General features: G+C 39.3%; 1 protein-coding gene across 1 annotated transcript in view; it reads right to left on the bottom strand.

Annotated features, from left to right (window-relative positions):
* The window catches only part of UBAC2 (UBA domain containing 2), a 203,820-nt gene that overhangs the window by 26,815 nt on the left and 149,847 nt on the right, over positions 1–27,158 (bottom strand). Inside the window, exon 7 of the mRNA XM_054574332.1 lies at positions 24,024–24,269. Coding sequence (XP_054430307.1) covers positions 24,024–24,269 — 246 coding nt within the window. The remainder of the gene's footprint in view (positions 1–24,023; positions 24,270–27,158) is intronic.

Here is a 27,158-nt window from a genome sequence, read left to right as displayed (position 1 = left end):
AATAACTTTGGTAAAACCAAATTTTCTAGAATACTATAGCTTATGAAAACTTACTCAAGAAGGAATAGAAAGTGGTAATCATTTTGGAAAACTGTTCAGGAACATCTAGGAAAGCTTGAACACATATGTGTGTCTCAGCAGTTCCATTTCTGAACAACAGAAATGCAAACATATGCTCACCAAAGGCATGGACTAGCGTGTTCCCAGCAGCATCAATATAATAATCAAAGACTGAAAACTACTCAAATGTTCACCAAGTAGAATGAATAAATTAAGGTATAGTCATTTAATAGCAGCAGTTAAAATGAACAAACTACAATAATATACAACTATATATGTAGTTATATATATAGTATATTTACAACTATATTTATAGTTGTATATCTCTTAAATATAGTAAAATATAGTTGTATATCTCTTAAATATAATGTTGACTAAAATAAATAAAACACAAAAAGTACACATGTATGATTACTTTTATATAATGTTTACTCTTCTGCATGTACATTATACTTCAATAAGAAGTTACAAAAGAAATAGAAAATCTGAGTAGACTTCTAGCTATTAATGTAATTGAAATAGTATTTAAAAATCTACCCACCAAAAATCTACAGGTGAAGCCTATGAAAACTTTAATGAGTTACCATCTTATACAAATTGTTTGAGAGAACAGAAAAATAAAGAAAGAAGTTCACCTAATTTTTTTGTGGCTAGCGTGATTTTTTCCCTCCAAAACCAGAAAAAGCCATTATGAGAAAGAAAATTATAGAACAATTTATTTTTCATCTACTCAATAACCCTATTAAGATATTAGTAAACTCTATCTAACAATGTTCAAAAATAATCAACTTATCTGGTATGATGTACTGTATTAGGCTTTATCTCAGGAAACTTAGAAAATATAGTACTGTAATTCACACATTAACAGATTAAAGAAGAAAAACCAAATGTTCAATAGATATGAACACAATTTGATAAAACTTAGTACCCATTCATGAACAGACAAAAACGTCTACTACCACCTCTTGTTTTCAACATAAGAAATAGCATAATAAGGCCCAAATCAACCAAACAAGGAAGAAAATGCAGGAGAGAAAGGGAGAAATAAAACTCTCATTGTTCACTCATGGTAACTGTTCACCTAGAAATTGAGAGCTAATAAGAGTGTACAAAGTAAAAAAGTATCAATAACATTCCTCTACTGTGATAATTTAGAAAATATAAGTACAAAAAATTACTATTTACAAACAAATAAAATCTTTTAGGTACTTAGGAATTGAATCTAAAAAAAGATCTCTACGGAGAAAATAGCAAATTCGACTGAAGGATATCAGAAGACCTAAATGAGTGCAAAGACTCAGCACATTCCTGCCTGGGAGGACCCAATACTGTAATCGATCCACACACTGCCAATTCTAGTCTATAGCAGAGACTGCTGGTTGACTCTCAATATCCATAGTTCCCTTTTCTTTAAAAATAGGGCTTTTTGGGGTGACACACATCTATTACACTTCTCAGCTTCCTGCTATGTGGACTCAGTTCTGCCAGTGGTATGTAAGCAGCAAGGACAAGTGGGACTCCAAAAGAGACCTTAATGGCAGGGATGCACCGTTCCTCATCCCTTCCTCACCTTCCTGGAACTCAGGCAATGAGCCTTGGCAGTGGGGTGAAGCTTCAGGCTGAGGACAAAGCAGCTAGAGAAAAGGAGCCTGGGCCTCAGCAACTTCATGCTACTGCACTACCAGCCTGGGCTGCCAATGTTTGCACTTCTTTACCTGAGAGACACACTTCTACCTTGTTTAAGATTTGTTGTTTTATGTTTTCTGTTACACAGAGCTAAACCTATTTCTAAGTGCTATATACTCAAAATTCAAAAGTGTGTGTTCTGGTGGACTAGACAACTAGAAGGTAAAGGTCAAAACTAGACATGAGTATTTTGAAGAAGTAGAATAAGGGAGAATTTTTCTCTACCACTTATTAAGACTCACTGTTAAACTGTAGTAATTAAAGTAGAATGGTATTAACACATGATAGGCAAACAGTGCAAAAAAACCCAAAAAACAAAAAACAACAACCCAGGAGAGTCAAGAAACCAAAAGGAAACATGGTATTACAAGTCAGCAGGAAGAGAGACTATTTAATGGAAGAGAAAATAACTATTTAATGAACAGTACTGGGAAAACTGGCTAGTAATATGGAAGAAGATAAAATTAGACCTTTACTTCATGCCATATAAAAAAAATGAGTTTATGTAAAAATAAACTCCACAAATTAAAGATTTAAATATGGAAGGCTAAAGTGTTAGAAAATTTTAGAAGAAATAAGATAGTATTCTTTATGTTACTAGGATAGGAAAGAATACCTAAATATAATAAAAATGTGCTAAGCGAAGTCAGTCAGAAAAAGCTAAGACCCATATGATTTCACTCAAATGTGGGATATAAGTCTGAAACTCATAGACCCAGACAACAGTATGATGGTTACCAGAGGGAAGAGGGTAAGGAGGTAGCAAAGGGTAAAGGGGGCCAAATACATGGTAATGGAGGATGGTTTCACTTTGAGTATCACAGAAATGTACACCTGAAACCTATGTGATCCTATCAACCAATGTCAGCCCAATAAATTTAATAAAGAGAAATATATTAAAATAATAAAGATAGCTAACATTTTTTACAAGTAAGGACTTTTATATTACTAAAAATATAAAGTTGGTCATGGCCAAGCAACACAGTGGGTTGAAGTGTCTTCCCATATACCAAAAGGCTGCGGGTTCAATCCCAACTCAGGGTACATACCTAGGTTGCGGATTCGATCCCCAGCGGGGGCACATATGGGAGGCAACTGACTGATGTTTCTCTCTCACATCAGTGTTTCTTTCTCTCCATTCCTCTCTCTCTAAAGTCAATACACACATCCTTGGGTGAGGATTTAAAAAAAAAAGTTGGAAGACAAAGTACCAATTAAGAAAAAAATGTTTGCAACATATAACTGACAAAGAATAGTACCTTAAATATGTAAAGGACATCTATAAATCAATGAGAAAAAAATGATTCAAGAGAAAAATGCAAAATGAATATGAATAGGTAATTTTGTATATTAAATACATTAGAAGAGGAAACCTGAGTCAATAAACATAAGATATTCAACATTGTTAGTAGTAGGAGATGCACATTAAAACAGAGTAAGTTATTTCATACCCACAAGACTGGCAAAAATAAAAAATCTAGCAATACCAGGTATGGGGATGAAGGAAATTGGAACTCTACATATTGTTGATGAGACTACATAAATTGGCACAAAATTTTGGATAACAATGTGTTAAGATCTAGTGAAACAGGATGTTCTATAACCCAGCAAATTCATCTACAGGTAGCTATGAATGCCTAATGGGGCATCCTGTGAAGCACTGATTATAATATTTTTTTAAAAATGTTAGAAATTCAACCATCCCTTCATAGGGAAATAAACAAATGGTTCTATTATATAAAAGATTATTATATGAACAGCCAGAATCTAGATGTACATGGATAAATCTCAAAAATATGTTGAACAGAGAAAGTTGTACAAGAATGTATATACAATGCCATTTACATAAACTTAAAAAATACTCAGGACAAGTGTACTATTTAAACTATTTAATGGATATACTCATCCTAGTAATGATTTGCACCCCAGGGGATACTTGGCATGTTTGGTTATCTTGTGGGAAGAGGGAAGGTGGGGGACAGGATGGTGATGCTGCTGGCATTTAGTGAGTAGAGGTCAGGGATGCTGCTGCTATGCATCCTACAATGCACAGGAGAGACCTCACAACAAAGAATGGCCAAGACCAAAATGTCCAGTGTCCAGGCTGAGAAACCCTGATACATACACATGTATTAAGATGCAAACATGCATAGGTATCAGATACAACACACCAGCTACAGGACAGTGGGAAGAGGAATGAACATTTGAATTTGTAACATTTTATTTCTTCAAAGGGAGTGAGAGTGAAGAGTAGGTAAAACAAAACTCTAATGTCTCGACTCCTGTGATAGTGAAAAAGTGCTTAAAAAGCAGAAAGGTAAAGGAGCTCTAGATTATAGGATGTTTTGACACTAATCTGCTCTTTAGGGTTAAATGTGAGCTTCTACAAACAGGAAATGTTTCCTTTAGTTTGTCTTCTTCAAAAGCAATAACCACGTATTTAAAAGAGGAAAAAGGAAACAGCTTGCATTTTGAATAGCTGTTTTATGAAATAGCTGTTTTTAGTTGGTAAAGATTTTCAAATGAAATACAATTTGTTGTGAAAATAAACGTCTAATTTTCCAACGGAGAGAAGTTGGATGTTTAATGACACTTTATCAAGCAGAAGTTAACACAGAATAGAACTCCACCTGTAAAGGCTTTGGCAGGTTTGGGAATGGGATGATCAGACAGTGTTTACACTGAGAGGCTGGGGCTGAAGAGCTCCCTAGTGGCTCTCCGGGGGCTTGCACCTCCCCCAGGAGGGTAGGAGCAGGGTGCATGATCTACTCTTGCTCACATGGGGCTCATGATCCCCTGGAGGCAAGACATGCAGAAATAGAAGAGTGAGAAAATGGTAAGATGATATATAATGAAGAAGGAAGCTGTGGAGCATCATCAAGGGCCAGAAACATTCAGATTGGGCATTCCAAAGTACAGTGGTAAAATTGCACAGAGGATGGGCACTGAACTGAGTTTTAGAAGATGAGGATGATTTCAACAATGGAAAGGAGACCAGGCATTTTTGCCTAACTGTTAAGACAAAAATGTTAGAAGACTGAGAATGGGTCAACACCTACTTCAAGAATCAAAGCAATGCTAAGGAGTTATGACAGGGAAACAAAATGGTAGAGGAAACAGAAAAATTGGGAGCAGTTTCTACAGCCAGAATACCTGGGTTCAAATCCCAGCTCTAATACTTACTGTGTGATCTTAGTTTTTAAAAAACTTCTCTGAGCATTGGTTTCCTCATCTGTAAGATGGTGATAATAACTATACTCACCTCATAAGGATATTATGAGAAATAAATGAGTTAGTGTATGTAAAGCATTTAAAACAGCTTGAAAACTTCTAAAAGATTATATATTAGCTATTATTATTATCTAATATCTGCATTAAGCCCTACAGTATTATTTCTTGTCTTCCCAACTTGACTACAAAATCCTGGAGGGCTGCAGTGGGGGTAAAATTTGTACATATTTGCCAGGTGGCCAGCACAGCTGAGAGCTCAGTGCAGCTGGGACTCATTCCCCAGCCAAGGAGGTGTTCTGTTAAAGACTGAAATGGAGAACAATTACAGAGTGAATATTATGGATGGGATGGTTTAGAACAGCTAACATTTCTTTTCTAAAAGCATCCTCACCTTATTTTCACAAAGCTAGTCAATGGGAAAGAATTCATCATTTATCTTCATTCTTCAGCTATCTGAAAGCCTTTATCAGTGTGCCAGGTGTGGAAGTATAAGGCAGGCAGGCAGGGCCACCTTCACTCTACTGTTGTGTCTGTGGTTGCCTTTGGGCCATGCTAGGGGGATTCTGGGGGAGGGTGCGGGTTCATTATAAATGAGTGATATTACTGTTTGGTGATACCTACCTAGGCACAGAGGAAGCGAGGTGGCACCTCTACAAGGAATTACTAACCCTGCTATTGACCATGGCTTTTCAATATTCTTCACATCATGGCACATACAGAAAAAGAAACATTTGTGTGACACACAGGACAGCGAAAAACCACTTGTAATTAGCCTGGCAGCTTTAGGCTCTTCCCAGCTACCCTAAGGTGCTGAGGGAATCAATATCTCAGCCCAGCTGTGATCATGATATAGTAGTTGGGAAATTCTACCCAGGCCCTAAGGAGACACCTATGTAATGTGAGCAGTTTACAATGGGGATGACCCTCCACAGAGTTCAGGGGCAGAAAGAAACCCAGATTGTTTCAGGTGCATCAGTTAAGGTAAAGTCCACGTAATTATTGAGTGTCTACTCATTTACCTAGTGGTTCTTTAAGCAATAAAGCTGGAAAGAGAATTAAGACAATGTCCCTGTCTTCTGGAAGCTCATGGCCTGATATTCTTACAAATAGTTTTTCTTTTTTCTTCCAGGCTACCAATAATACCCTCTGCTTGATCCAGTGGAGCTCTCTCAGCTCTCTGCCTCCAGTGGCGCTGGCCCCTACTGACCACTTCCTCCTTGACACCTTTGTCTGGATTTTTGTGGTCACATACTTTCTTGGTCTCTTAAGTCCTCTGATCATGCCTTACCAGTGCCCCTTAGAGCCACCTTTTCCTAATTGTCCTTTAAATACCCGTGTTTCTTAAGGTTGTTTAGGATTATTCCTCTTCTTCCATGTTCTATCCCTAGGTGCTTGTACATTCTTAGGCCTTTAGTTACCATGCATGTGGTGTGGACGTCTAAACGACGCTCTCTAATCTACATGCTGCACCTCAGAGCCACAGCTGTCTCCTGGACCCTTCTTAGATATTCTAGAGACACCTACAATAGAACATGGCTCAAAGTCATCTTCAGTCCCATATCTCTTCTTGTATCCCCCATCTTGGGGAATGACATCAACATCCATCCACTGCATAAGCTGGATCACCAGGCTCTTAATTATAACTCCCAAATACCTTTGGAACCCATCCATTTCTCTCTACTCTCGCTCTCACCACCATCAAGGGTAGGGGTGGCTTCGGAGTGATTTTCCTAAGATACAAAACTGATCATGTCACTTCTCCACTTAAAAACCCTTCAATGGCCCCCCAATACCTTTTTATTAATCTTAAAATGTTTATTAATTCATTAATGCAGTCACAGTCTCATTACTTGCTAATAATGCCTTCCAAAACAGAAAAGAATTCATGAGAAGAATGTCACTGGTTTTCTATTTTTGCCAATCTCTTTAATGTCTGACTTAATAGAAGATAGTTACATTCTCATAGTTCCTGCATTCAATTCTATTAGCTGTTACTTTGGCTTCTGAAGTAGAGAAAAAAATCTGGCCACACAGATACATAGGGAAGAAAAAAGCAGAGTACATTAAAAGCGTTTTCAGATAATTGCAGATACTGTTTGATACTACTCAAGTCTCCATTGCTTTTAGGATATAATTTGAATTACATACCGTTGCCTGCCAGCCTCTCTGCCTCCTGTTTACCATTCTCATCACTTCCCCCTCACATCTTAGACTCCTTCGTGGAGCCCTCTCTAATCCTCCAAGTCTGGGGTTTGATGCTCCTCTTCTGTGCTGTTATCTCACTGTACCTCTCTAAGGACAGCACTTAGTACATACACTTCAATTACATGTTGGCTGGCTGAAATGTCACAGCAGGTTATAAGCTTCACGATGGCCAAGATTATCTTGCTCTTTGTAGACTCAGCTTCATGTGCCATCTGACATATGTAGTATTGTACTTAAGAAATAATTGCTGAATAAGTGAAAGGACAAATACACAGTAAAGCATAATGCTGAGTTAAATTCTATGGAATTTTCTTCAGCAAGGACCTCATAGTTGTAAGATGGGGACCTAAGTGGTAGGTTAATAATGAGCGTTGGGATGGAAGGGCTAGGAGGGGCAGAGAAGCAAGCAAGCTCAGAGAACAAAGCACCATCTCCCTCTAACATAGGAACCAGTAGTTACAAAGAATCATTGTTGGGAAAGGGGGTGGTGCTAGTGAAAGGCAAATGGTAACTCATCATAAAGAGGATATTTGTAATTCACTGCACTGCTTCCAAGTGCTCTTGGGAAGCTGTGGATTGCAGTGAGAATGTAAATATGCTTAGTTTCATTCATTTACCTTCTACGTGCAATGTGCTGCATGGGACCAGGTGAAGAGGGCTGTGAAGAGGGCTGTGATACACAGAGCAGTAACTAACTTCCTATGGCCCTGAAAGAGCTTAGCTGAGTTGACAAAACAAAGGTACCTTAAAAACTACACGTGCTTGCTTTGGCAACACATACACTAAAAGACTGGAACAATGCAGAAAAGATTAACAAAACCTAAACAAAAGCACTGAGGATGCCACAGGTGATTAAGAACTAAGTGAGAGGTATCTTATTAGACTTAGAACTAATAATAAGCACTACTAATATAGGGGAAAGAAATATTCCTGGAGGTAGATGTCATCAGCAATAACTTTATGACGAAACTGGAAAAAACAAAACAAAACAAAACAAAACAAAACAAACCCCATTACCACTGCCACACACATAAAATAGCAATACATAAATTCATCATTTGGGTAAAAGAAGGGATGGACAATCATGAGATTCAGAATAAATTCCACTCCATATTTGGGAAATGATTCATTGGTAATGCCTTGAAAATATGAAGGGCAGACGCGCCAAAGAGCTTGAATCTAACCATGTTATGTGAAGGGCCATACCCTTATACTTACACAGAGTGTTATAAAGACAGTCTATTACATCTTTCTGGGCTGCTTAGCAACAAGCAGTCTTAGCAGGACTTAAACAAAGCTTATAGCTTTTTTCTTTATGGTTTTACCCTATTGACCAGTTTTGGGGGCTCAGATACTACATATCATACCATTTTCTCAGCAAAACAGAAAGCAGTTTCCACAGCAGTAAGATCAGGAGATGAAACACATCATTTTGCTCAGTTTTTAGAGCCTTTGTCTTGGGAGGTAAAAGTTTCCGATGGCACTACTGCTCTCTCTCTGCCATGTCACTTCCTCTTTCTTGCTCTGGTCAGCTAGAGCTCTGAAGGCCACAGCCTTACTTGTCCGTTCCATTCTTGAGTTGGGAGGTCCAGGTCTGAGACGGCCACAAGGAGGTGGGTGAAGAAGCACTAAGAGAGTCTACTATCAGGAAACTATGCAACAGCACATGATGCGACTCCACAGCTTGGCCACTGTTACTCCCTGCAAGGAACACATAACTGGTGTGTGAGCCCACAAACTTGTGTTCTGAGTCTTGTGTGTTCGAGTGATGACTTTTCTTTCGATAGGCCTGAGACTCCTATTACAGCCAATCTTCCTTTTCCTGAGACACAGCTACAATTTTAACAGGCTAAATTAGTTTCGGCTTTAGCTGCAAACTCAAGAGACACATGTATCTTCCCTTTGTTTCAACAAAGCACCTAGTAAATCCCTCTTGGGGGAGCCACAATGGGGCAGGGGGAAGACTCTGTAAAAAGAAAAATAGGATTTCATTTTGGCTTCACTATTCACTCTGGTGATTGGCTCTGGGTAAACTGTTTCATTTCAGCTCCCTGTCCTTTGGGACATGAGGATGTAGTGTGGTACTGGGAATGCTGCACTGAACCATACACTGAACGCCCACGTCTGCTGTTTAGAAAAGGCTGGCTGATGAACCACTCTCTTCAAACAGTCACTCTTTCATCCAGAGAAAGTCAGGATCAAAGATGTCCTCACCTTTTTTGGGGGTCTGCTTTTTATTCTGGTAGAGAATAGAAACACTCAACCTTTTCGGTGAGGAGGAGGTGGAGGTGAAGTACGTGAAGAAGACAGTGGGTGTCCCACAGACCTAGCTTTAAGTTGGGGACATCTGGCATAGGAAGATGACACCTATCCCTTGTTTTAAGGCCTTTTTACTATCTTAATTTTACTTACATGTTCAAAAACATTGAACACAAGTTACAGTAAGGACTGCACAAGAACTTTGATGCAGTTTCCTGGAAAATATGAATAAAAAGGTATCTTTCAGAACAGGGATTATTGATTTCTGTATTATATCTTTTGTTTCCCCCTTCTTTATTTGCCAACTTTTTGGTCATTTATTTTTCCTTCTCAACTTTAGCTCTACACAAAAATTATTAAATAAAGTCAAAATTAAAATTAGTTCTGGTACTTGTTACCAGTATATGTTCTGACTGAAGAAGAGCCAAAACCCATTATTAAAAATGAGATTGGGGATTACTCAGGATTTCCACTTTTTCTTTATATCTCCTTCCCCACAGAGGTAATCATTTTCATGTCTTCGGTGATCATCTCTCATTCCCTTGCTTGTCCTTCACCAAGCATTGTGCCGGGGCGGACTGCAACTTTCCTGTCAGTAATACGTTAGCACTGCCTGAAAGCCTGGGGACCCGGACACAACTCAACTCTCTCCTTTATACCTCAAATCCAGCCAATTCTGAAGTGCCATTGATTTTTCGTTTGCAAGGTGTCGGTCACGGTGTAAATCCTTGTCCCAATCTGAGATTAAGCCAGTGGCCTCTTGGATGACAATCACTGCCACTAATATTGTCCCTTTCCAATCCATCACCACTACAGGGGAGTCTTCACTGTAAGCCCTCTCACAAAGCCACTGCTTCAACTGAAAATCATACTGCATCATATTTATTTTGTCCCGTTTTGAAGGTCCTCCCAAACCAGCCCCACAATAAATAATTTTTTACCTCTCCCCTGTATGTTCCTTCCACTCATTGTGTCCCTCACATATTGCAGACTCAGTGTGCTCAAATTGTGCCTGCCACCCTGGCCAGTGTGACTCAGTTGGTTGAAGCATCATCACATAAACTGAAAGGTCACCAGTTCAATTCCCGCTCAGGGCATATACTTAGGTTTGGTCCTGTTTCCCCAGCCTCCCTTTCCCTCTCTCTACAATCAGTAAGCATGTGCTCAGGTAAGGATTAATAAAAAATTGTGCCTGTCACCTAAGTTACCCTCCCCTGTTCTTCTGGCTACCTACCTGTCCCCCTGCCAGTTTGTACAGGGCTCAACTGTTTTATATCTGCTAACTGGCTTATTTCTGGACAATCCAAATCCTTACCGCTTCTCCCCTCTGCTGAACTTCTACAGAACTCAGTGAAGCTGACAATCTTAGGAAAATATAACACTGAGTCTAGGTTTCCTCATCTATTAAATGGGAAGATGGACTAGATGATTCTTAAACTAATTATGAGTTGCCTCTTCCTAATCAATATGTTAAAGAATATCTTGAGGCCAAACAGATCTCTCTCAAAGAGATCTTCACAGTTCCAGCCAAAACCTTGGGGTCACCTGCCAGAACTGCTGTAGGAGAGATCTGCAGGCGGACACTGGTCTAGATCACTTCCATTTTATACTCTCCTGCATTACTTATGGTGTCGTCTGCATTGATCAAGAGTCTCTAATGAGACAGGAACTCCTTGAGCAATCACCACTATTAGAATTGCAGCAATGGACAGTTTATAAACTAGGAAGGCAGGAGCAGAGAAGTGAGGTGTTGTGCTGTGGCCTCGCAGCCTGAAGCTGCAGACTGTGCCTGCACCCACCACCTGCAACCCCGGGAATCCAGTTTCAACATGCGTGCACATACATCACTATCACTTAGAAAGTGTAATTAAAAAAAAAAAACCAACTCAGTATCTCTAATCTGAGCTCTTATCTAGGACAGGAGATCATGACTCACTACTTCGGAAATTCCTGGGCTCCTGCTGCTTTATTCACAAAACCATGTCTGTAACCTACAGTACCAGGATGCAGGGTCTGAGCCTGGGGTTGGTTCCATGAAATTAATGCCTTCTCAAGGTGCTCTGAAGGACTTTTCCTGAGAAACTCAGTGGAACCCCAGTGCTCTGTCCTGCACTAGAATTATTTTCTGGTTTTGAAAACCCACAGGGATTTTTTTGGGGGGAAGGAAAATTTGTAAAATAATCATGAAGATGAATTTTCTAACATAAGCCAGTTTAACATTATGTCTGCTTCAGGGTACATTTCTAAATTCATGCATGGTTTTAAAGTGATAAAAGGAAAAATTATAAAGAGAATTAGAATTGCTTATAACTTCTCTCCAAAAACTGAGCACATCACCATCATTTACTTGTTTTTTCAAAAACCATGAGATTTTGCCATACTCTTCTTTCTCATAAAGATACAAAGGTAGAATGGAAAATAGAACTAATTTTCTCAAGATCACTTAATGAGTCAGTATTGGAAAGGGATTAGAATTTTGATTGATCCTATCTTTCTGTTCCCAACTTTGTCAAAAAGGTCAGTATGAACTACAAGAGCAACAAAAACATAACTGTAGTTTCTGCAAGGAGGTACAGATTGAGATAAACAGCTTACTTTTAATTTCACTTGAAAATAGAGTTCTAGCACCTAATTTTCATTTAGTTTGCAGATTCTTATCAACTAAGCACTAGTAACTTGTTCTACACCTGATACTATACACTTCATACTCATAAAAAAAAAGTTATAAAAGAGCTAGCTCTAACTGATTAGATTGCTTTGTTGACAAGGCAGAACAGCAACTTGATAAGAACTGTTTTTAAAGCAAATTGCACCGAAAAGTGAAAGAGCGAATAAAGCTAAAAAGGAAAAGCACTGAGAAGTGTGCCACACACTTTCATGCTATCCTTAAAGCTGTGTGGGTTAATGGAGGCTGAAAACTTGTTTCTTTTGGATTCAAGGTGTACTCCTTTTGTTTGACACACACACATGCACACACACGCACACGCATATGTATATAGTTTTCAGGCTCCATTCGGAATGCACTTCCCCAGATACTATTTCTTGACAATGGCTGGGCTAGGTGCTTCTACCAGAAGAGTACTTATGAAATCTTACTGTCATTGTCTCCTTCAGAGGAAGGATCATGTTGTCTTGCTTATTGTGGTACTCTCCAGAGCCTGGCCAGACATTAAATATATTTTGTGGAAAGGATGTTAGAAAACTACATGTTGGTTATGCCAAGAGGTAAGAAGCTTATTCAGAAACCTAGCTAGCTGAAGGGGCAATGATAGAAACTGTTTTGATGGTTTGGTATGGGTTGGCACCTGCCAGCATAAAGGTCTATTTGGTGGGCTTTGCTATTTCAATATACTGAGGGATAATCATGCATGCTGCAACATGGGTGCACCTCAAAAACATGATGCTAAGTGAAAGAACCAGATAGCTTATGGTTCCATTTATATGAAAGGCCCAGAACAGGCAAATCTATATGACAAAAAATAGATTAGTGGTACCTAGGGCTAGAAGGGCGGAAGGTTTGGGGAGCTAATGGGTAGTTTCTTTTTTGGTAATAGAAATGTTCTAAAAACGAATGTAGTGATGGTTGTACAACTCTGTGCCTATACTAAGAACTAGTGAAATGTATATTTCAAGTAGCTGAATTATATTGTATGCGAATTCTATCTCAAGAAAGCCATTTAAAAATCTAAAAACAAAAAAACTCTGAATACCTCAGAGGACTTTTAATATGCTAAATATACTTTATTAAATTAAAAAAATTAATAAAAAACACTTGACTAATGATAGGAACTCTCAGGATTTGCAAGGCATATATGACTCATAATAATGCATATGTTAGATGTTACCTAAAACTGTTGCTGGGGTGGATAAAGAGAGAAACAATTTTCACAGCCACAAAATGTTACTAAGAGAGGATGAGAGAACATAGCTAATTCAATTCAACCAAATACTGAGAAAATAACTGATATACATGTATGAATAATGGTGATCAGGTCAAACAAACTGCTCAGTGATGATCATCTGGAAACACTGGACAGCCCAAGGAATTGAAGAGGTAATGAAAAAATTAGCACCAACTGAATTCATTGCTTTGTTGACAACATTCCCAGGTGGCTTATACCAAGCGCAATGCATCCATAGTGGGCTTCACTTTAATTCTACTTCTAAAGTAAATGTAGATTTTATGGAAATACCTTACGGGACATTTTATCACCAAGTTTATGTTGTGATATATATAGGCATACCTCAGGGATATTGCAGGCTCTGTTCCAAAGCACCGTGTAATAGAGCAAGTATCACAATTAAGAGTGTTGCTATTTTTTTTTGCTGGTGGAGGATCCTGCCTTCAATTTGTAAAAAATGCAACATCTGTGAAGTGCAATAAAGCAAGCTCAATAAAACAAGGTCTGCCTGTAACGTCTCCAATGTCACCATTGTCATCAACCAACAGAGAACTGGTCAGCACACAAATAATGGGAGAAAATTCAGACTTTGAAAGCTGCTGGCTAAATAATCTTCCAGGGCAGGGGGCTGGCAAAGTTTTCCCGTAAAAGGTCAGATGGTAAAAGTTTTAAGTTTTGAAAACCAAGTGGCAAAATCAATGATATTATGTAGGTACTTAAAGAACCACTGAAAATGTAAAAACCATTCTTAGCTTTGGGTTTGGCCCACAGGCCATAGCCAACTAACCCTTGCGCCAAAGGTTACAAGTTTAAAGAGTAATAACTATCAGCTTCTAAATCAGGACTCTCTCTCGCAAACTTGCTGAGAACCAGAAAATAGATGCCCAATGAGATCATAATAACTAATATTTGACAGATCTTTCTGGTATATAAAGTAATTTCCTATAAATTACTTTATCCTCATGACACAATCCTATTAGTGTAAAAATCTGCTTGTCAACCCAGGGTTGATCCCTTAACTGCAAATTCCTTGCTCTTTTCATTTTCATATCCTGCTGTTTTTCTACTGTGAGCATATGGGTTTCTTCCATTATGACTGGCAAAAAGAGGCAAATGTGTGGTGGGAAGGTGCAGAGACTCATGCAATAACCCCACTGTTCAGATGTTCATTATTAGAGGAGAGTTCAATGACTGTTCTGGAGGTTTGACTATGCAGAGGTTCTGCAAAGCTTGACTGTGGCCATTTACTATCATTCTGTGAGCAAGCACCACCTCACCATCACAAGTATCCTGAAAAAACTGAGAATCTTTGTCATCTCCCAATTGGTCTTCTTTCTCCAGTATCATCTTTTCAACTGAGCTTCAAATTATGGACAAAGTAATCTTTCTTAAAAACAAATCTAACTTACTCTCCTGTATAAAAGGTTTCAGTGACTCGCAACTTTTTGCAGGACAAAGGAAAAAAGAAGAGTGTTGCATAGGACCCCCTATATTTTGGCCTTAGTTTTCTCATAAGTCTCATCTTTCACTGCTTCTTAAAACCCTGAGCTTAGGCAAATGTTGTTCCCACAGCTGTTTGGGAGTGCCTGTGCTTTTCCCACAAAGTTCCCTAGGCCTGAGATGCTGACCACATGTTGGCCTCTTCAAGATTCCCCTCAACCACACAGGGTTTTGCTGAGTCCCTTGGGGAGAACTAGAACACTGTTTTTGCTGCATACAAACTCCAACAGATACTTAGCACTTAGTATCTTCCCCTGGCGGGCTGCAAACTTCTTGAAGGTCGGGGCAGTGTCACTTTTTCAGAATTGTGCAGTGCAGCAGAACCAAAAGAGACGTAAATGAGTAAAATACATAGCTCCTGTCCTTCAGTGGGTCACACACTACTTGATGAATGAATAAAACCCAAGTCCATGCAAAATTATGTAATGGCCCTGGCAGTGGAAAAATAACCCACAGCTGCAAGTACCAAAATGACTCTGAGATGTCACCAACCATGGAGCCAGCAACTCAGCTAGGGGAAGAGGACTGACTCTGAGAGCAGGAGCTGTTAAGAGTAGAACTGAAGTTTATCCAACACACTGCCCCTACATAAGTTTGCAGAAGAGCGGGAAAAATGAGGGTGTGAAGGGAGATGAGAAATAGAAGAAACTACAGCATTATTACGGAGTAAACACAGACTTCATCACCATGAGTCCATGACACAATCATCCAAGAGCTTCTGAGTAGTTAACTACTATGAAAGTATTCAGAAAGATCACATCACTGTGCTTGATGATGAACTTAAGGACTCCGTACACTGACCCTGTCAGTATTCTGATCTCAAGCTCCAGATGAAGCAAGGTCTATGGAGTCATCCTACTGTTCATTGTCCTTTAGAGCTATGTAATTTGTATATGTTACAAAGCATATTAAAAATGTTTTCAGTAGCATAACATCATAGTTGACTTAAAAGAACACAGATGTGACTACCATACAGCTGATCAGAAGTGGTGCTTGTTCCTGCTCCACTTCCATTCCATGCTTTATTTTTTTTAATTTTATTAATTTATTTTTAGAAACAGGGAAAGAGAGGGAGAAAGAGAAGAAACATGCATGTGTGGCTGCCTCTCACACGTCCCCTATGGGGGGGACCTGGCCTGCAACTCAGGCATGTGCCCTGACTGGGTGTCGAACTGGCAAAGCTTTGCTTTGCAGGCTGGCGCTCAGTCTACTGAGCCACACCAGCCAGGGCTCCATGCATTATTTCTTAATGTGTCACATTCCCTCTGAAACTCCTTTCAAAGGTGAACAAGTTCTTGCTGAGTCTACTGGTCTTTTTCTAGTTATTATTTTGGCTTTTTTTCAGGGGTGGGGAAGGTGGCAGCTGAATCTGTTGAACATGTATTCTTCCTGAAACATTTTACTCTCCAGGCTCCCTGAACTTCCCTGGTTTTCTCTTCATCCACCACTAATCCCCCAATTCCTTTTCCTCCTCTTTGCACTCTCTAAACATGGGTCTAAGGCTGTCTTTAATGGTTTGCTTTATACTTGTCCTCTCAGAGGAAATTTATATACTTTCTAGCCCTGACTATTTACCTGTATTCAGCTGGCCTCACTGAATTAAGCGATGCTGTAAATATTTGTTATATACCTATTTAGTCATTAATTCTCCAAATATGTGAGTTTCTACTATGTGTCAGGCATTGTCCACATAATGGCGATTCAAAAACTAGTCTCCACCCACCCCAAGACACACTGTTGGGTGAGAGGCAGGGGTGGTGAGTGCCATGAAAGAGATACCCAGGGGCTATAAGAACAGAGAGAGGATCAGATCCAGTTTGGAGGCTGAAGAAGGGTTCCCAGAGGAGGTGATATTTAATGTGAACACTGAAAAGGGAACAGGAGTTGGGCAAGGAAAAACTGTATGTGTGTGTGCCTGTGTGTCTGTGTGAAATAGGGTGTTGGTATGGGGGAAGTTTGTTTTAGGCAGAGAAAATGGCAGGTGTGAAGGCAAGAAGTGAGGAACAAGGGGCTATGAAAAATTGTAAATTGTTCCACGGTTAGCTTGAAGAGCTGCACATGGGGCTGCAGGAGATATGGCTAAAAGCAGGAAGTGGCCTTGTGTAATGAATTTTGACTATCTTGAAAGCTACAGGGCTTCTGAAAGATTTTAGTAGAAGAGAAACAATCAGATTTGTGTTTTCAATGAGATCACTCTGGGGATGAACTATACGGCAAAGTGGTGAAAGGAAGACAGTTGTGAAATTAGGTTAGGTAAGATGCTACTGTAGAAATCCAGTAAGTAGTGACGGTGGCCTGATCTAAGGCAGTGAGATGAAGAGAGTGGGAACGACGAATTGATATCAAGTAGGAAGACTCTACAGTACTTAATCAGGGGAGGAGAAAAAGAGGGATATGGATGCATAATGGAAAAGACTAAGGTGAAGCCAAGATTTACTGGTTTGGGCCTTTGGGTAGATAATGGTGCTTACCATCAAGCTAGGAAGTGAGAAGAAGCAAATTTAGTAAAGAAATGGTAAATTTCAAGTGCCTGTGGAACAATCAATTGGAGATGTCCAGCAGAAAGTAGTATACTTAGGCCTGGAGTCCCGGAGGGAGGGAGGTGCAGTTCATAGATCTAAATCTGGGAGCTGCGTGCTTACTACAACAGTGGTAAGAACAACGGAATGGGTGGGTCACTGGCTGGGAGTGTCTAGGTGAAAAGCTCAGCAGGCTGAGGAAGGAGTAGACCCTGCGAAACGACAGGGTTCAGAGGTGAACACAGGAGCTCAGTGAAGAGACTGCCATTATCCCAGCCAAGGTATGCATATACTGAGAGCTGGATTTAAAAAAAATCGCCTTCTATTTGTCTCTTTCTCTGTGCTCTCTCCTTTCTCCCACCCATCTTACACACTTGCAATAAAATGAATTTGTGTGAGATAATTGTCCTGCCTTTATTAGTAACTGACCACTTTTCATTGCTTGCAGTCTCAAAACCCAAATCGGCTTTCAGGTTTAAATATACCTACCTCTACTATACTGCTATGTTATTTCCCATTTCTTACTTGCTCTCCTACCACACTTCAGTCAAACAGGTCTCCCTGAGTTCTTCTCTTTCCAGGGCCTTTTTCTCATCTCCATGCCTCCCTCAGTCTTGCCGGCCCTCTCCTCTGGGATAATCTGCTCCATTCTCTCTGCCCATCCAAATTCTGCCCACCCTTATAGTCCTCGAAAACCCTTTTAAGGTATCAGTCCACACTGATGATTCTCTTCTCAGATGTCTTCCTGCTCTGGGCAATTCGGTCAATATTTCAGTGTTCTTGGATGTTTATATAATTCAAGTATATCTATCCAAGCTTCCTGAAGTTAACTCTAAACTCATTAAAGGAGAAGACAGGCTTTTTGGTTGTTTTGTGCCCACCGAGTACCCACCAGTCTTGGTCAGACAGTCTCAAGTGTCACAGATAGAGTGGCTGTGACCCAAGTGAGAAATACAGGAGGTGGGTGACAGAAAGCACTAAACAGCTTCCAGATGGTGAGATGAAATACAAGAGAAAGGAGACACACACAAACACACACAAAATAAAGAAATACATTGAAATAAGACTTTAGCATTACTTTGAAATTACAAACTGCAGACATATCAATCTAATGTACAGTAAGTAAACAGTAACTGAAAGACTTTCTGACCAAATAAACTTAGGGTTCTATGAAATACATCTGAAAATCAACAGTTTTAAAACAAATAATAGATTTACTTTAAATGCAATAACAGAATTTAAGGTTACCTACAATAAAAGATACAAGGACATTAAAACAAAGATATTTTAAAAACATACAAGATGGAAGCAGAAGTTCTAACTTTGGGTTAAATTAATTTGATTGAATATTAAACTTGGCACTGAGTTTTCTGCCAGCCAAGCAAAAAAGGAAAGAAAAGAAATCACCAAGAGCTCTTGTAACCGGGAGGCAGCCTAGTTGAGGCAGGAGAGATACCATAGGAAGAACTCTGAGACTGCAATATATAATAATCCATGTAGCTAGCTCGTGACCCAGCTGGAGGGAGGTGGAAGCTCTGTATTGAGGCTGTGCAGGGCCAAAAAGGTCAAAACACCTGTATGTGACTGGAGACTTTGCGCTGTTGTGCAAAATGCTGGCTAGAAGAGGGTCAAAGACAAATGTGGCTGACATGGCCCACACTGGTTGAAAAGCTGGACACTCCCACAGTGCATCGGATTTTGGGAGACAACTTTTAAACAAAGCATGAGCAGAAGCCTCTGCTTCTCTTCCTTGCCTCATGCCCCCAGGTGGGAAGCACTTGGGGTTTATGCCTCTCACAGTTGGAAGCCAGCTCCTGGAGGCAAGGTCCCATGTTGTGATGCGTGCCTTGCTGGGTGCCAGCCCTTGGGATGTTTGCAACACACCACACTGGCTCTGGACTGCTTCCACTCTCTTGCTCCGAGAGCAGCATAGGAAGGCATGAACTGGGAATGTTCCTCGGCCCCCAGGACACAGGCAGACTTGGGCACCAGGGCTCAAAGGATGGAGTTTCCCCTGCACGGCTGTCTGGAGTGATCTGGCAGTGCACCCCAGACACCAACAAAGAAAGCTGTGTAAGGTGATGGTGACTCTGGCACGAGAGAGAGAGAGGGGAGAGAGAGAGAGAGAGAGAGAGAGAGAGAGAGAGAGAGAGAGAGAGAGAGAGAGAAAGCGCGCACAAGAGCCTGAAGATGGAGAGATGGAGACCCATTTGAGTAACAACCTTGGGCTACAGACAAGCAATAATGGGTAACTTCTGGGCATGGATTTGAACTTTAATCATTTTAGGAACAAGGTAATTTCTGAGCCTTGTGGAAGAGGCTGGCTTTGAGTAGGAATGCTTCCAGCCACCTCAAAGTGGGAATGCTGTGAATAAAGACCTATTTCCATCCCCACAAATCTTCGTGTTATGCTAGTACAAGGTGGCAAGTGGCTGGACCCCAGGCTGCCCGGTTACAGAGGGAAGATTATTTGTAGCACCCAGTGATGCACTAGGGCATCTCTTGGTACTCCCTTGCTCAGTTTTCTTTTTTTTTTTTTTTTAATTAATTTATTTACTTTTTAAATACATTTGTCTCTGCCTTCCCCCCACCTCTTTCCCTTGCCCCCTCCCACCTTCCCTCCCTCAGCTCTTCCCCTTTGGTTTTGTCCATGAGTCCTTGCTATATGTTCCTTGACTTTCCCCTTCCCTTCCCTTTCCCTGCCCCCCCCCTTCCCTCTTGTCTCTGTTGATTTCTTTTCCTTTCAGTGTTGCTGGTCATATTTTCCTTGCTTCTTTGCATTGTTGGTTAGGTTCTGCTTATAGGTGAGATCATATGGTATTTGTCTTTCGCCCCCTGGCTTATTTCGCTTAGCATGATGCTCTCCAGTTCCATCCATGCTGTCGCAAAGTTTAGTACTTCTTTTTTCTTTCTGCTGCGTAGTATTCCATTGTGTATATGTACCATAATTTTTTGATCCAGTCATCTACTGATGGGCATTTAGGTTGCTTCCAACACTTGGCTATTGTAAATTGTGCTGCTATGAACATTGGGGTGCATAGGTTCTTTTGTATTGGCGTTTTGGTGTTCTCAGGGTATAGTCCCAGCAGGGGAATCGCTGGATCAAAAGGCAGTTCCATTTTCAGCTTTCTGAGGAAATTCCACACTGCTTTCCATAGTGGCTGCACCAGTCTGCATTCCCACCAACAGTGGACTAGAGTTCCCTTTTCTCCACAGCCTCGCCAGCACCTGTTGTTTGTGGATCTGTTTATGATGGCCATTCTGACCGGTGTGAGGTGATACCTCATGGTGGTTTTGATCTGCATTTCTCTGATGGCTAGTGATGCTGAGCATCCTTTCAAATGCCTCTGGGCCCTCTGTATCTCCTCCTTAGAAAAGCATCTACCCAGGTCCTTTGCCCATTTTTTGATTGGATCGTTTGTCTTCTTGGAGTAAAGTCGAGTGAGTTCTTTGTATATCTTGGAGATCAAACCTCTATCTGATGTATCATTAGCAAATATATTTTCCCAAATGGTTGGCTCCCTTTTCATTTTGCTGATGTTTTCTTTAGCCATGCAGAAGCTTCTTATTTTGATGAGGTCCCACTTGTTTATTCTTTCCTTTATGTCCCTTGCTTTAGGAGACATATCAGTGAAAAAATTGCTGCGTGGGATATCTGAGAGTTTCCTGCCAATGTTCTCCTCTAGGACTTTGATGGTGTTGCGACTTGTATTTAAGTCTTTTATCCATCTTGAGTTTATTTTTGTGTATGGTGTCAGCTGATGATCCAATTTCAATTTTTTGCATGTAGCCATCCAGCTCTCCCAACACCATTTGTTGAAGAGGCTGTTATTGCCCCATTTTATGCTTCTGCCCCCTTTGTCGAATATTAGATGTCCATAGAGACCTGGGCTTATTTCTGGGCTTTCTATTCTGTTCCACTGGTCTATGGGTCTGTTCTTGTGCCAGTACCAGATTGTTTTGACTATAGTGGCTTTGTAGTAGAGTTTGATGTCCGGTATTGTGATCCCTCCTACTTTGTGTTTCTTTCTCAAAATTGCTGCGGCTATTCAAGGTCGTTTATGGTTCCATATAAATTTTTGAAATGTCTGTTCTATTTCTGTGAAATACGTCATTGGTATCTTAATAGGGATTGCGTTGAATCTATAAATTGCTTTTGGTAGTATGGACATTTTAAGGATATTAATTCTTCCAATCCATGTGCACGGTATATGCTTCCATTTATTTGTGTCTTCCTTAATTTCTTTTTTCAATGTTGCATAGTTTTCTGCATACAGGTCTTTTGTGTCTTTGGTTAAATTTATCCCTAGGTACTTTATCTTTTTTCGTGCTATATCGAATGGTATATTTTTCCTGATTTCTTCTTCTTCTATTCCATTCCCCTTGCTCAGTTTTCTACAGTAAATGGACAAAGGCAGTGGACACAGCCTGGAAAGGGCACAGTGACAGGGGTGAGGGCACGTGTCACTTTCAGCAACTAAACCTTCAAGCCAAGAGTGAGGGGTCTCTTGAATGAACAGTAGAGGAAGGAGATGACAATCTGTATGACCTTGACACCTCCTCCAGCAGAGTGGGATATAATTGATCCTACTAACCTTCCTTTTGAAAGTTTCTCCTAGGAAAAGAGTGCCACTGGAATTTTGGAGGAGCTGCTCCAAGAACTTAGGTAAACTGAGAAGATCCAACCAGTGCGAGGGGTGGATGCTATGGTCTGCTGCCCAGATCCTCCACATCTCCCAGAAATGAAGTGCTTAATCCTTGTGCTGCTGGCAGTACTAACACCAGATAGTTCTTAAGGGACATACCACAGCCACTGTGGATGGCGTGCGTCTGAGAGCCAGTTGGTCCCAGATTTGCAATCTGCAAGCAATGACTGGTGGAGGCTTAGTTTCAGCTACTTGTCTGAATTTGGGACAACTTGCAAGGGCTCTTCCAACTCCAGAGCCCTCCATAAAATTAGCTCAGGGCTCCTCCACCTTTTTTTTTTTAACTGTTGTTCAAAGTCCACCTCTGTCTTTTACCATCTGCTTGGGGACTCCAATCTTAGAAATACCACTTTTCTCCTGAGCACAAGATCTATAGCTATCTAAAGGGGAATCTCCTCCCAGGTATTCCAAAGGTAGCTCAGTCGGTATATTTCCCCCAAGTCTGCTCTCCTGATGTTGGTGAAATGGTGCTGTCATCAATATATCCTGTTATCTAAGCAAGAAACCTCAGAATCATACACTACTGCTTTCTTTCCTCCACAGCTCTAGGTTCCTTCTACCTGGAAAATATTTAAACCTACCATTACTCAGTTTTTCAGACACCAATTATTCCAAGTTCTCATATTTTTCATTCTTCTGTTTCCATGAAGGACCTACCTTCTCTTCCTGCAAAATACAAGACTCAGTCTATAGCCTATGTTCATCTTGGATGTAATTCTCTTACAGAACTCCTCTATAACCTTGCTTTCATCTCTCAATCCCACAAAACTGACTCCATGATCTACACCCCCAGCTTTGACTTCTCTTAGATGACCATCTTCCATGTTTAACTACATCATAGGTATCTTTAGTGTATGTTCCAGGTTCACCTCAAATTCTAATACATCTGTAGGGAATAACCTTCACTTCTCTCCTTCTCCTGTAGACTCAGCCCATTGATAAGGGCCCTCCTTCTTCCCAACCCAGATATGAACTGAGAAACACATCTCCAATGAGACAGCAGGAACGTCACAACTGATTCTACTTCTTCAGACCACTGTGAGACCTGCAAACCTATGTCTCACATCCAGTGAAGGCAGGAGATAGGGAGATGGTAAGTAAGAAGTATGTTTTCTCATACCCCAGAGGGTAAAGAACAAGAAAACAAGAAATAAAAAGCCCAGCATACTGCATCATAGAAGTGTCAAAGAAAGATCAGGTATGAGGTTTTAGCCAATACAAGTCAATACAAGTTGCAGACATATAGGGTAGGGCAAAAGTAGGTTTATAGCAGTGAGAGCATGAAACACAGCATTTATTCTTATATTATTATGTATTAATTATTGTATTATTTTCCATACAAATAACTGTAAACCTACTTTTGCTCTACTCTGCATAGTAACCCTTGAAAGACAAGTGTGGAATCGGATTATTTGGATACAGCAGTTCCTTGTAGACAAATGCCCAGTATTTCCTGATGATTGAAGACAAGATTAAGAAAACACAGCATTAATAAATCAAATATGATTTAGTCATGGGTTGCTCCTTTGAAAATTTTCTTACCTTCACATTCCCTCCATTTTAACCAAAGAAAATCAAGAAGTCTTGTATTTGCTCTTCACTCCAGAGCACATGATAATAAGCATTTTAACAGGAAGACACTGTGGCTTTTACAAGATTATGAAAACAGATAAATATCACATCTTGTTAACTAGGTTGGTGTTTCTCTAAGAAATAATGCTTATCTAATAGAAGCAAAACAAGAATGTCCAGTTTGACTAGTTTTTCAGCTTCAATTAATTTTTTTACCTTAAAAAAAAACCCAATTAAGAATAGGCACTACTAACAGAAACTTGTAAAATATCCACATTGCAATGCAAAGGAACAAAATATAGTCTCTACCACATACACAGTCACAGAGGAAAAGTTTACGAAGACCTCTGAGTAATTTTGAATTTTTAATTATTATTGTTTACCTGTTGCTGCCTTTGTCGCCTGACCTGTGCAAACTGAGAAAGCATCAGCTGCCGATCGAGCACCTCCATTCTCTGCTGTCTCTGGATGTCCACTGTGGCCCCCATCCCAATTCTGGCTTCAGTGGTGGGTTCTGAAGATGAGAAGATGGGCTCAAGTGTCCAAGAAAAGAACTTTGCTATCCAGCTAGGGATGTACAGCACCTGGTGAACTTGTAACATTTTGCTGTTGTAGCAGATACCGGAAATCTAAAAGAAAAAAGTCCAACTGGATTGTTTAAATGCAGTAAAATTTCAAAGAATATATTTAATATAGATAACAATAACCACAAAATACTTCAGATGGTATTTTTCTTCATTTTAGCTGTGTTAGGTGATAACCAACACTCCTAGCAAGTTACAGAATACTAAGCTGAACATATCAACAAAAAACTTAATTTATTCAGTAAACAAACTTGCTTTTATTAAATTAAGAGAGAGAGCAAAATCCCAACCATCTAACACGCAAAGTACTGGTAAAATATTTTTAACACAATGTTTTCATTTTTTTAAAAAGCCACAGAAGATCTGATTATCAAAATACTTTCACACACACACACTGTGGTTATTTTTATTGGCATGAGGCCATCAGAGAAAGATATTGGTAGAAAACAACTTTGATGTTCAATGATGTGACCCAGCTGCAAAATAAATTTATCAGCAAATAAAGGTAATCTAAAATTTCCATAGTGTTTTAATAAATTTTTCTATTAATATTTCTAGATTTTAAAAGTCCTTTTCAATTAGTTAGCAATTAACAATTCTGTCTACAAACAAACCTATGTTTCATCCATAAGGTAGTTACTGTGACAAGAGAAGACCAAAGATGGTCTATGGATTTCCAGGTAAAACTGACTATGGCTATTCCTTTGTAAACAAAACAAAACAAAACAAAAAAAAACACTTCAATTTTGTGAATTTGATTCTTAGATACGAAGTTATTCATACCAAATCAGAGCATGTTTGACAACTTGTTGCCTAATAGGAAAAAAGCACACTTTAATGTTTTACTAATAAAATGAATTAATTAGGCAAGAATTTTTTTGAGCTTCTGCCGTATACCAGGCACTGTTTTAGATACTTAGAATATAGCAGAAGACATGATCAACAAGGTCCTATGGCAGTAACTGAGGTCAATGTGGAGAGCAGACAGTAAACAAGCAAGCACACAAAACAACTCCAGACAAGTTCTATGAAGAAAATAAAATAAAGTGACTTAGAGTAGGTCCAAGAGTCTGCACAGGAGGATTCCATAGAGAGGCCCTAGTGTATGTCTCAGAGCTGTCAGGAGGCTACAGAGGAAATATAGGCAGAGGGGGACTATATTTCAAGAGATAATAGCTGAGGGTTTTTCCAGAATTCATAGAAAAGATAAATCCTCAGATTGAAAATGGAAGAGTCCAAAGAAGGATAATAAAATAAAATTTATATCTACATCCATTGTAATGCAACAAAAAGAGAAATCCTTAAAAGTTACCAAAGATAAAATTCCGACCAACTAGAAAGGTAAAAAAAAATTAGCTATCAGCAGATGATAGTAACAACTATAAAATACTTAGGAATAAATCTAATAAGTTATACAATGCCTTCATAGAGAAAACTAAAAAAACTATGTAAGAGAAAACCCCAATCCTAGTAATAAATATAGTTATCACATCCATGAATGGGAAAGTGCAAAATTAAGACACCAATTTTCACCAAATTAATATGTAAATTCAAAATAATTAAAAAATAAAATTTTAACAGGGTTTTATTGTTGTTGGAACTTAAACGACAATCCTAAAATTCATATGGAATATTTAAGGTTTAAATTTGTAAAATGATATGCTGGGAAAAATAAGCTAGACATAAAGATTGCATACATTATGATTCTACTTTTGTAAATGATCAATCTGAACTACATATTGTGTGGTAAAACCACAAAGCAAAGCATGAAGGCAAAAACTACATGTCCCAGGAAAGCAGTCACAGGAGGAATGGGTTCTGGGGGCTGGCAGTGCTCTGACCTGCGTGGGGTCATCTAGTGTGTTCACTTTATAGCAACTTGTTTGGCTTCATGACATCTGTATGCATATTTATGCATATTTTTGTGTGTGTTACATACTACAATAAAAAGATTTAAAAATAAAGAATGAAGGATCCAGAAAAGCCAAGGTAATTTTCAAGAAGCATAATAATGTCTATTCAGATTTCAAGATATGTTATAAAATTTGAGTGCATGGGCTTTCTGCAGAGCTACTCAAAGAGACCTAAAAAAACAAGAACACAGAAGCAGACTCTTGAGTACAAGAGCATTTGGTATATGGCAGAAATGGGTAAATTAGAGGGAAAAGGATACAGGAGTTCTCCCTAACGATAAAGAAAAAACCAGGTTCCCCTTCCTGATACCATGCACATAAATTCCCAATGGATTAGGGACACAAATATAATTCACAAAACCATAAATGTTTCTACACAAAGTACAGAAGGAACATTTTTTTGGCAATGGGATGGGGAAGGATTTTTAAATAAAACACAAACTATAAAAGAAAATGTACATTAATTTACATTACAATTTAAAAGCTCTAGTGTGACAAAAATTACCATAAATGAAGTGAAACGGTAAGTTAGAGTCTGGAAAAAGGTACTTAGAATTGTAGTCAACAAAGGTAGTATTCAAAAATAAAGAAATTCTGTAAGAGAAAGACAATTAACCCAATTTAAAAAGCAGATAAAATGGCAATTCCAGTAGAGGAAATTCAAATGGCTAACAAAAATATAAAAAGATGTTTATCCTCACCTGTTTTTAGGGAAGTGCAATATAAAATGAACTATGTTGAATATAAAAACAATTGGCAAAAATTGGAAAATCTGGTATCAAGTTTTGGTGAGGATGAGGAGAGCTGAGAACTCTTACATAGTCTTGAGGGAGGTACACTGGCACAACCACTCTGGAGAGAAATTTGACAATACAGTTGACCCTCTGTATCTGAAGGGGAACTGGTTCCAGGACCCCTGTGGATACCAGCATCTGAGAATGCTCATAAAAAATGGTAGGATTTACACATAACCTTTTTTTTTTCTTTTTTTTTTGCATATAGGTCCCAGCAGGGTATGCCT

The sequence above is a fragment of the Pteronotus mesoamericanus genome, unplaced genomic scaffold (assembly GCF_021234165.1).
Source record: "Pteronotus mesoamericanus isolate MK-2021 breed Mesoamerican mustached bat unplaced genomic scaffold, CSHL_Meso_final contig_26, whole genome shotgun sequence".
In the NCBI taxonomy this organism is placed as follows: Eukaryota; Metazoa; Chordata; class Mammalia; order Chiroptera; family Mormoopidae; genus Pteronotus; species Pteronotus mesoamericanus.
Note: the sequence above shows the minus strand (reverse complement) of the source record. Positions and strands in the feature narration are given on the sequence as shown.